General features: G+C 51.3%; 2 protein-coding genes across 2 annotated transcripts in view; one reads left to right on the top strand and one right to left on the bottom strand.

Annotated features, from left to right (window-relative positions):
* Positions 1-997: 997 nt before the first annotated feature.
* TSSK6 (testis specific serine kinase 6) lies at positions 998-2,521 on the bottom strand. The gene has a single exon (XM_017852742.1). It carries the CDS (start codon positions 2,204-2,206, stop codon positions 1,385-1,387), a length of 822 nt encoding a protein of 273 aa, XP_017708231.1. The 5' UTR covers positions 2,207-2,521; the 3' UTR covers positions 998-1,384.
* A 155-nt stretch (positions 2,522-2,676) lies between these two features.
* Positions 2,677-11,053, top strand: part of NDUFA13 (NADH:ubiquinone oxidoreductase subunit A13) — a 14,027-nt gene continuing 5,650 nt past the window's right edge. The window contains 5 exon segments of the mRNA XM_017852660.1: positions 2,677-2,810; positions 2,812-2,861; positions 2,863-2,941; positions 2,944-3,336; positions 7,362-7,407. Of these exon segments, the coding sequence (XP_017708149.1) occupies positions 2,769-2,810; positions 2,812-2,861; positions 2,863-2,941; positions 2,944-3,336; positions 7,362-7,407 (610 nt within the window). The 5' untranslated portion in view covers positions 2,677-2,768.

Raw genomic sequence — 11,053 nt, 5'->3', positions numbered from 1 at the left:
TTTTTTTTTTTTTTTTTTTTTTTTGTATTTCTAGGAGAGACAAGGTTTCACTATGTTGGCCAGGCTGGTCTGGAACTCCTGCCCTCAGATGATCTACCCGCCTTGGATTACAAGCGTTAGCCACCACGCCCGGATTTTTTCTTTTTCTTTTTCTTTAGAGACAGGGTGTGGGGCACAGTGGCTCACGCCTGTAATCCCAATACTTTGAGAGGCCGAGGCGGGTGGATCAGGAGGTCAGGAGTTCAAGACCAGTCTGGCCAAGATGGTGAAACCCCTTCTCTACTAAAAATACAAAAATCAGCCGGGTGTTTGGGCACGTGCCTGTAGTCCCAGCTACTACTACTGGGAGGCTAAGGCAAGAGAATCGCTTGAACCCGGGAGGAGGAGGTTGCAGTGAGCCAAGATTGTGCCACTGTACTCCAGCCTGGGCGACAGAGCGAGACTGTCTCAAAAAAAAAAAAAATAAATAAATAAATAAAATAAAAGAAATAAAAAAAACAAGAGATGAGGTATCAGCTGTGATGCCCAGGCTGAACTCCTGAACTCAAGTGATCTGCCCGCCTCGGACTCGCAAAGTGTTGGGGTTACAGGCGTGAGCCACCGTGCCCGGCCCTTCGCTGTGTCTTTTGGCAAGTGACATCCATGTGGGCCTCAGTTTCCTTATCTATAAACTCCTACTTTACGTGGAGACAGGCGACCCTCATCCCGCCCCTGGCTGTTCCATCCTTAAAAGATGTGGACGGGGAGGCGCTGGGGTCCACTTGCTTCCCCACCCATCATCACAGCACCATCACGACCCAGGAACAACAGAGCTCCTTCGAGCTGGCCCATACTGGGGAGCCCAAAAGGTCCGGGTCCGAATCCTCCCGACTCCCTTTTTGGTCTTGGAGCAATAACCTCAACATGCCTGACTAAAATAGGGTACCGCGCCCGCCTTCCCCGGACGGAGCGATCCCTTCTCCACTGGTCCGCAAATGGGGCCACCGTTAGAGCCAGGTGCGAGGAACAGAGAGTTTATTGCAGGTTCCAACCAGGAACCTGGCACCCATGGTTTGTTGGGAAGGTACACACTCCGCGCAGAGAGAGTGTGAGCTTGTTCCGCGCAGGCGCAATGCTTCCGTCCCCTCTGGTCTCGCCCCTCTCGAGGCTGGGTCTGGGAAATCACGGATGCGCATGCGCCTCCAGCTCTCGGGCTCGCGGAGGACGTGGATTCCGAACAGGGGCAACAGGGGCAACCGCGGACTTCCCGGTGGGAAGCGGCAGGGAGAAAATGCATGCGCAGTAGCACGAGACAGCTTCGCATGTTTCCGCGAAGCTCGCCTCTTGCGCGCGCGCCGCGCTGGCCCAGTGCCCTTGGCTGCAGGAATGGCTGGAACCCCGGGTTCTAGCCAGAGTCCCCAGTGCGCAGCCAGCAGTTGCGCGCTACCTGGCCCGCCGAGGGCCTGACGGAGGGGCTGAACTGCAGCAGCTCGGCGATCAGGGCCTTGCAGCGCTCGGAGAGCTCGAGGCCTTCGGGGTAGAGCACGCCGCGCTTCTGGCGCCGGGGCAGGCCGGCAATGTCCGAGTCGTCGAAGGGCATGCACCCGGTGACCATGACGTAGAGCACGACGCCCATGCTCCACACATCATACTTCTTGGGGTCGTAGGGGATGCCCAGGAGCACCTCGGGTGACGCGTAGGCGGCTGAGCCGCAGTAGGTGGTGCTCAGGTCTGGGTAGCCATGGGCCTGGCGGCCGAACCCGAAGTCGGTGAGCTTGACGCGGCGCTCGTCGGGGCTCAGCAGCACGTTTTCGCACTTGAGGTCGCGGTGCACCAGGTGGTGATCGTGCAGGTAGCGCACGGCGCCGGCGATCTGCGCGAAGAGGTCGCGCGCCTGCACTCCGGGGATGCGCCCGTTGCGCTGCACGGCTTGCAGCAGGTCTGTGGCGGCCGCTTCCATCACGATGTACAGTTTCCCGTTGCACACCTCGATGAACTCGAAGACGTGCACGATGTGCGGGTGTCGCACGCCCCGCAGGATGGACAGCTCTCGCGGCAGGAACTTGTTGACGAAGTCCGGGGGCGCTCGCCGCCGGTCCACCACCTTGATGGCCACGGTACCCTTGTACTTCTTGGATGTGGCCACCTTCACCTTGGAGTAGCTGCCCTCTCCAATTGTGCGGCCCAGCTTATAACCGAGTTCGCTCAGAAGTTTGTCTCCCGACATGGTGGCGCCTGGGGCGCACGGGGAGCAGGAGGCGGCTGCTGTTGGGGGGCGGCCGGACTCCAATCTCGGGTCTAAGCCATGGCGCTTGGCACCTACACCCCCGCACCCCCATGTGCCCACTGCCAGGCATTGGCCGCTGTTGTGCCTTTTACTGCCCCGTAACAATTTTTGCCTTGTGAAGTGACCGCGGGCGTCACTCCGCCTTAGGGTGGGGGTCCAGGACCCCGCCCCGGGGCCACCCTAGCCTCCCTGCTTTGTGACTCATAATCACCTTGAATGGTCAGTTTCCGAAGAGAGGCCACTAGCAAGGGATACCCACCACCACCAGGGAGCAGCATCCGTTCCGGGGATTGGGGTGAGTCCGAATTCGAGCAGCAGCTGCTCCCCAACATCATGTACCCAGCCTGTGACTACGTGGAGCCTTGGGCTTCCCGTAGAGTCCCTAGACGGGGCGAAAAAGGGAAAAGGGGCCTTAACTGGGGCACCTGGCTCCCTCGGGCGCTCGGAGTTTCTGACTGGCCTGCGCAGCACCCCAGAGGCAAGGTGAACGCGAGGGCCTTTAATGCAAGAACCAAGGCAATTCACACCCTGTCTGGGAGAAAGAGGGAATAAAGACTCCTCAGCTGCAGCCCGGCAGCGTATTCCGACCCAGGGTCCCGGAGCTTTCCTGCGCGGTCGGGTAGTTACACTAGTGGCCGAGACTTCTCAGGGCTGCGGCAGGCCGTCTCGAGTGCTTCCGCCAGGCCGTCTCGAGTGCTTCCGCCACACTCATCATGGCGGTGGCAGTATGTCACTTCCGCCCGGGACCGGAAGTGTGGAATACTGCGAGCATGGAGGTGTCGAAGGTGAGGCAGGACATGCCCCCACCAGGGGGCTATGGGCCCATCGACTACAAACGAAACTTGCCGCGTCGAGGACTGTCGGGTCAGTATCACTCTGCGCCGGGGTTTCAGAGTGGGCACTCGGGGGTCGGGGGTGAGTTTCCGGGCACACAAGCGGGCCTGTTTCCCTGGCTGTGTGACCGGAGGCTGAGCTCGGGAATCCACCATAGCTTCTGTAATAACACCAAGTGCTGCAGTTTGTTGAGCGCTTTCCCAGCTCCGCTTCCTTCTCGTAACAGCCCAGGAAATCGGTCCCTCTAATTATTTACATTTCACAGTGGGTTGAACTGAGGCATAGTCTGCGCTGTGGCCCTCAGCCACCCTTGGATTTCTCAGATGGGGAAACTGAGGCCCAAAAGAGGCCACGGCTCCCCAAGGCAAGGCTGAGGCCGCAACCTGGAACTTGGAGGGAATTTACAAGATGTTCTATAAAGTGGTTCCCTGCAGGCAGCCCCCGCCTCCATGGTGTCCCAGGAATCCGTATTCTTAAAGTTTTCAAATTATTTTCATTATTATTATTATTATTATTAANTTAGCCAGGATGGTCTCGATCTCCTGACCTCGTGATCCGCCCGTCTTGGCCTCCCAAAGTGCTGGGATTACAGGCTTGAGCCACCGCGCCCGGCCCATGTATTTTTGTTTGAGACGGACTTTTGGTCTTGTTGCCCAGGCTGGAGTGCAATGGCGCCATCTCGGCTCACCGCAACCTCCGCCTCCTGGGTTCAAGCGATTCTCCTGCCTCAGCCTCCCGAGTAGCTGGGATTACAGGCATGTGCCACCACGCCTGGCTAATTTTGTATTTTTAGTAGAGACGGGGTTTCTCCACGTTGGTCAGGGTGGTCTCGAACTCCCAACCTCAGATGATCGGCCCACCTCGGCCTCCCAAAGTGCTAGGATTACAGGCGTGAGCCCCCATGCCCGTCGTAAAGTTTTCAAATGTTTTAAGTAACATGTTAAATTTTGTTATGGGGCTCAACACAGAAAAATGAAAAAGACTTAAAAGGCGCCCATACTCAGTCCCCAGGGTTAACAGACAAATACAAACTTTTAAACGTAATTTAAGGGTGAATACATACATTTCCTTTTTTTTTTTTTTTTTTTTTTAAGACAGGGTATGGTTCTGTTGCCCAGGCTAGAGTGATTTCTTGGCAACCTCTGCCTCCTGGGCTCAAGCCATCCTCCCACCTCAGCCTCCCAAGCAGCTGGGATTATAAACCTGCGCCCAGCTTTCTGTATTTTCTGTAGAGATGGGGTCTTGCCATCTTGCCCAGGCTGGTCTTGAACTCCTGGGCTCAAGTGATCCACCCACCTCAGCTTTCCAAAGTTATGGGACTATAGGCATGAGCCACCGGGCTCAGCAGAATGCATGTCTCTTAACAAATTAAACTTTACATTTAAATTACATGTTATGCACATTATGCCTCAATATTAACACATACAAAAAATGAACATAGTAATTAAAAATGTAATAATTCAGATAGTAGAAAACTCAATGTGAGGTGAAAAGCCCTCCCCAGATGCTTCTTGGTTTTTTGTTTTGTTTTTGTTTTTGTTTTTTTTTATAAGATGGAGTCTCGGTCTGTCGCCCAGGCTGGAGTGCAGTGGCGTGATCTCGGTTCGCTGCAAGCTCCGCCTCCCGGGTTCATGCCTCAGCCTCCCAAGTAACTGGGACTACAGGCACCCGCCACCACGCCCGGCTAATTTTTTGTATTTTTAGTAGAGATGGGGTTTCATCGTGTGAGCCAGGATGGTCTCGATCTCCTGACCTGGTGATCCGCCCGCCTTGGCCTCCCAAAGTGCTGGGATTACAGGCGTGAGCCACGGCTCCTGGCGGTTTTTAATTTTTTATTTCTGCTTTTTGTAGAGACAAGGGTGCAGCTATGTTGACCAGGCTGGTCTCAAACTCCTGGGCTCAAGTGATCCTCCAGCCTCAGCCTCCCAAAGTGCTGGAATTACTGGCATGAGCCACCGTGGCCAGCCTCCTCTTGTTTTTCTTGTATCCAAGAACTGAGATTGGCAGACTTTTTCTTTTTTTTTTTTTCTTTTCTTTTTTGAGACGGAGTCTTGCTCTGTCACCCAGGCTGGAGTGCAGTGGCACAATCTCGGCTCACTGCAAGCTCCGCCTTCCGGGTTCACGCCATTCTCCTGCCTCAGCCTCCCAAGTAGCTGGGACTACAAGCGCCTGCCGCCACGCCCGGCTAATTTTTTGCATTTTTAGTAGAGACAGGGTTTCACCATGTTAGCCAGGATGGTCTCGATCTCCTGACCTCGTGATCCACCCGCCTTGGTCTTCCAAAGTGTTGGGATTACAGGCGTGAGCCACAGCGCCCGGCTGGCAGACTTTTTCTATAAAAGGGACAGATGACAAGTATTTTGGGTTTGGCTGGCCAGAAAGTTTCAGTTACTGAGACAACCATTTACAAATGGAAAGTGTTCTTAGCCTGGAGGCTATACAAAAACAGACTGCCTCTGAGCCAGGTGTCTTATGCCTATAATCCCCACACTTTGGGAGGTTGAGGCCAGAGGATGACTTGAGCCCAGGAGTTTACGACCAGCCTGGGCAACATAGTGAGACCCCCACCTCTACCAAAAATTAAAAGAAAACAAAAATAGGCTTCAGGCTAGATCCGGCCTGTTAGTCCTGTCCCAGAACGCATTGGAGGAATATAATGCATTCTGGGTTTCCTCATTTTTCTTTTTTCTTTTCTCTTCTTTTTTTATTTTTATTTTTTGAGACAGTCTCATTCTGTCACCCAGGCTAGAGTGCAGTGGCCCGATCTTGGCTCACTGCAACCTCCACCTCCTGGGTTCAAGCAATTCTCCTTTCTCAGACTCCTGAGTAGCTGGGACTACAGTTGGACACTACCACACCCGACTAATTTTTGTATTTTTAGTAGAGACGGGGTTTCATCATATTGGTCAGGCTGGTCTCGAACTCCTGACCTCAGGTGATCCACCCACCTTGGCCTCCCAAAGTGCTCATTTTGCAGGCATGACCCACCATGCCTGGTGTTTTTGTTTGTTTGTTTGTTTTGTGTGTGTTTTTTTTTAGACCAAGTCTTGCTCTGTTGCTCAGGCTGGAGTGCAGTGGCACGATCTCAGCTCACTGCAAACTCTGCCTTCCAGGTTCAAGCGATTCTCCTCTCTCGGCCTCCCTAGTAGCTGGGATTACAGGTGTGTGCCACCACACCTGGCTACATTTTTTTTTTTTTTGAGATGGAGTTTGACTCTTATTGTCCAGGCTAGAGTGCAGTTGTGCAATCTCGGCTTACCACAACCTCCCCCTTCCAGGTTTAAGCAATTCTTCTGTCTCAGCCTCCCGAGTAACTGGGATTACAGGCATGTGCCACCATGCCCAGCTAAATTTTTGTGTTTTTAGTAGAGATGGGGTTTCTCCATGTTGGTTAGGCTGGCCTCGAACTCCAGATCTCGGGTGATGTGCCTGCCTTGGTCTCCCGAAGTGCTGAGATTACAGGTGTGAGCCACTGGGCCTGGCCTAATTTTTTTTTTTTTTTGTATTTTTAGTAGAGACAGGGTTTCGCCATGTAGGCCAGGCTGGTCTCGAACTCTTGACCTCAGGTGCTCCCCCTGCCTCAGCCCCGCAAAGTGCTGGTATTACAGGCATGAGCCATTGTGCCTGGCTGAGTCTCCTTCTTCTCAGGTGTAACCCGGGCTACCCCACCCCTTCAGGTGTGCAGCACAAGATTTCTTTCCAAATGTGCACCTGTGTGACCTGCAGCCAGACCAGGCCACAGAAAGACCCCAGCCCTGGAGGCTCCCTGAGCTCCCCACTTCCAGCATCTCATTTTTGTATAAATACCTTGGTCCTCTCCCAGTTCACCACAGAGCAGTGGCCCCCCTGTGCCAGACAGTGCCGTAAATACCACTCCCTGGGGTTGTGTCTCCTAATGGTGTGGACTTTTGTTACAGCACATACACCCCCATCCCAGCCTTTCTCGGCAGAGGAGTGAGGAGGATACCCCCATGCTGGTGTGCTCTTTGTTTATGGCCCTGCTTTTATTGTTGAGTGAGCACATGGTGCCGGGCCCTGTCCCCAGGCCCTCACAGCTGAGCTGAAGAGATGCAACACATCATGCCAGGATTTCTAGTTGTTGGTGAGGCCTGGGATAACCTGGGCTCACTTAAGCCAGGATGTGCCAGGAGGACCTCTCTGAGAAGAAGTCTGCTCTGCAGAAAAAGAGCTAGTACACAGGCCCCTCCTTATCTCCCTCCTCTGTCCTCCTCCCCTGCCTCTCCTGAGCCATGGTCCACAGTGGCCCTCCCACCGGACCTACCTTCTCTGCTCCTGTCCAAGGCCTGGTGACCCCAAGCCTGGCACCCACTCCCCTCTGTCTGCCTGGGTCAGCCATTCACTCACTGCCAGCATCCCAGGACGTGATGGGCTGGCTCAGGCCGCTTTTTGTTATTTATTATTGTTTTTTTTGAGACGGAGTCTCTCTCTGTCACCCAGGCTGGAGTGCAGGGGTGCAATCTCGGCTCACTGCAAGCTCCGCCTCCTGGGTTCACGCCATTCTCCTGCCTCAGCCTCCTGAGTAGCTGGGACTACAGGCTCCCGCCACTACGCCCGGCTAGTTTTTTTGTATTTTTAGTAGAGACGGGGTTTCACCGTGTTAGCCAGGATGGTCTCAATTTCCTGACCTCGTGATCCACCTGCCTCAGCCTCCCAAAGTGCTGGGATTACAGGTGTGAGCCACCGCGCCCGGCTGGTTCAGGCCCCTTTTAATCCATGTCGCTCCTGAAATGTCTTCCATCCCACCTCCTCCACAATCTCCCACACCCAGTTCTCCTGTCCCCACTCCCTCCTGAGCCTAGCAGGCAGCCCTTTCCTTTTCATCTTGTGTCTTTAATACATTTATTGAGGTTCCCATACCATACCATACAACTCGCCCATTTAAAGTCTGTCCAATGTAATGGCTGGGAGTGGTGGCTCACGCCTGTAATCTCAGCCCTTTGAGGACCTGAGCTCAGGAGTTGGAGACCAACCTGGCCAACATGGCAAAACCCTGTCTATACTAAAAATACAAAAGTTAGTCGGGCATGGTGGTGCACACCTGTAATCCCAGCTATTTGGGAGGCTGAGGCAGGAAAATTGCTTGAACCTGGGAGGCGGAGCTTGCAGTGAGCCAAGATCTTGCCTCTGCACTCCAGCCTGGGCAACAGAGCGAGACTTCATCTTAATAATAATAATAATAATAATAATAATAATAATAATAAAGTGTGCCCAGTATATTGATTTTTTAGTATATTCACAGAGTTGTGTGGCCATTGCCATGATCAGAATTTAGACCACTTTCATCACCCAAAAGAAACCCCGTCTTCCCTATTAGCAGTCATCCCACCCCTGGCAAACACTAATCTGCTTCCTTTCTCTCTGGATTTGCCTGTTCTGGGCATTTCATATCAATGGAGTCATAGACTCTGTGGCCTTTTGTCTCTGGCTAATTAATATCCATTGTGTGGATGTACCAAGTATTGTGTTTTCATTCGTTTTTTGATGGGCACTTGGGTCGTCTGCCTACTCTTCAGCTGCTGTGAATAATGTGAGTACTACTGCCATGAGGATTTACGCTGTACAGGTGTTTGTATGGATATAGATTTTCATTTCTCCCAAGTGAACTTTCCCTTAAGAGACAAACCACTGGATCTTATGGTAACTTCGTGTTTAACATTTTGAGGAACTGCCAAATTGTTTTCCAAATTGACTACACCATTTTGTGTTTCCACCTGCAATGTATGAAAGTCCCAATTTCTCCACATCTCAACAACACTGATTATTTTCCATTTTTTTGATCATAGCCACTGTCCTAGTGCATGTGAAATGGTATTTCATTATGGTGGAGTTTTTTAGAAATTCTTTTTGGGTTTTTTTTGCTCAGTTTTCTGAGCATTGATCATTGATTTGCATTTCACTGCTGGCTGATGATGTCGAACATCTTATCATGTGTTTCATTATATTTATTTTTTATTATTTTTTTCAAGAGATGGAGTCTCAATGTTGCCCAGGCTGGTGTTGAACTCCGGGCTCAAGCCGTCCTCCCGCCTCAGCCTCCCAAAGTGCTGAGATTCTAGGAGTGAACCACCACCTTTGCATGTGATTTTTGGCCATTTGTATGTCTGTCTTGGAGAAATGTCTATTCAAATCCTTTATATATTTTTAATAGGGGTTGTTTCTTTTTTCTTTTTTTTTTTTTTGAGACGGAGTCTCGCTCTGTCGCCCGGGCTGGAGTGCAGTGGCCGGATCTCAGCTCACTGCAAGCTCCACCTCCCGGGTTTACGCCATTCTCCTGCCTCAGCCTCCCGTAGCTGGGACTACAGGCGCCCGCCACCTCGCCCGGCTAGTTTTTTGTATTTTTTAGTAGAGACGGGGTTTCACAGTGTTAGCCAGGATGGTCTCGATCTCCTGACCTCGTGATCCGCCCGTCTTGGCCTCCCAAAGTGCTGGGATTACAGGCTTGAGCCACCGCGCCCGGCCTTGTTTTTTTTTTCTACAGGCACCTGCCACCGTGCCTGGCTAATGCCTGGCTTAGTAGGGTTTTTTAAATTATGGAATTATTGAGTTGTAAGAGTGTGTGTATATATGTTGTCTTTTCAGCTAATTGACAGTTTCATTTACAGCATAAAAGTTTTTAATTTCATTGAAGTCTGGGCCGGGCATGGTGGCTCACGCCGGTAATCCCAGCACTTTGGGAGGCTGAGGCAGACAGATCACTTGAGGTCAGGAGTTTGAGACCAGCCTGGCCAATGTGGCAAAACCCCGTCTCTACTAAAATACAAAAATTAGCCGGGGGTGGTGGCTCGCGCCTGTAGTCCCAGCTACTTGGGAGGCTGAGGCAGAACAATCACTTGAACCCAGGAGGCGGAGGTTGCAGGGAGCTGAGATCACGCCACTGCACTCCAGCCTGGGCAACAGAGTGAGACTCCGTCTCAAAAATATATGTATAATAATAATTTCAATGAAGTCCAATTTATGTATTTTTCCTTTTGTCACTTGTGCTTCTGGTGTCATGTCTAAGAAACCTAGTTTGAGGTCACAGAGACTGACTTTTACATTTTCTTCTAAGAGTATATAGTTTTAGCTCTTACGCTTAGGTCTTTGATCCTTTTGAGTTAATTTTTGTGGATGGGATAAGGAAAGAGTGCATCCTCATTCTTTAGCATGTGGCCGTCTGGTTATCCCATTTGTTGAAAAGACTGTTTTCTCCCCCATTGAATTATCTTGGCACCTTTGTACAAAATCAATTGACCATAAATGTGAGGGTTTATTTCTGGACTCTCAGTTCTGTTCCATTGATGAACATCTCTGTCCTATGCCAGTGCCACACTGTCTTGTACACACAGCTGTGGGATAAGTTTTGAAATAGTATAGTGTGAGTCTTCCAACTTTGTTCTTTTTCAAAATTGTTTTGGCTATTCTGGTCCCTTGCATTTCCATATGAATTTCCCAACCTGCTTGTCAGTTTCTGCAACTGGAAAAGAAATGGTTGGCATTCTGATGGGGATTGCATTTCGAATCTGTATCAGTTTGGACAGCGTTGCCATCTGCACAGTGCTAAGTACTTCAATTCTTGAACACAGGATGTGTTTTTATTTATTTTGGTCTTCTCTAAGAATGGCCAAGGCCGGGTGCAGTGGCTCATACTGGTAGTCCCAACACTCTGGGAGGCTGAGGTGGGAGGATTGCTTGAGGCCAAGAGTTCAAGACCAGCCTGGGCAACATAGCAAGACCCTGTTTCTATGAAAAAATATATGTTTTTCCTTTTTTGTTTTTTTGTTTTTTGAGACAGAGTTTTCTCTGTCACCTAGGCTGGAGTACAGTGGTACCATCTCAGCCTACTGCAGCCTTGACTTCTTGGGCTTAAGTGATACTCCCGCCTCAGCTACTGAAGTAGGTGGGACCACAGATACGTGCCACCACATCTAGCTAATTTAAAAATATGTATTTTGG

Source organism: Rhinopithecus bieti, unplaced genomic scaffold (assembly GCF_001698545.2).
Source record: "Rhinopithecus bieti isolate Rb0 unplaced genomic scaffold, ASM169854v2 scaffold_34968, whole genome shotgun sequence".
NCBI classification, from domain to species: Eukaryota; Metazoa; Chordata; class Mammalia; order Primates; family Cercopithecidae; genus Rhinopithecus; species Rhinopithecus bieti.
Note: the sequence above shows the minus strand (reverse complement) of the source record. Positions and strands in the feature narration are given on the sequence as shown.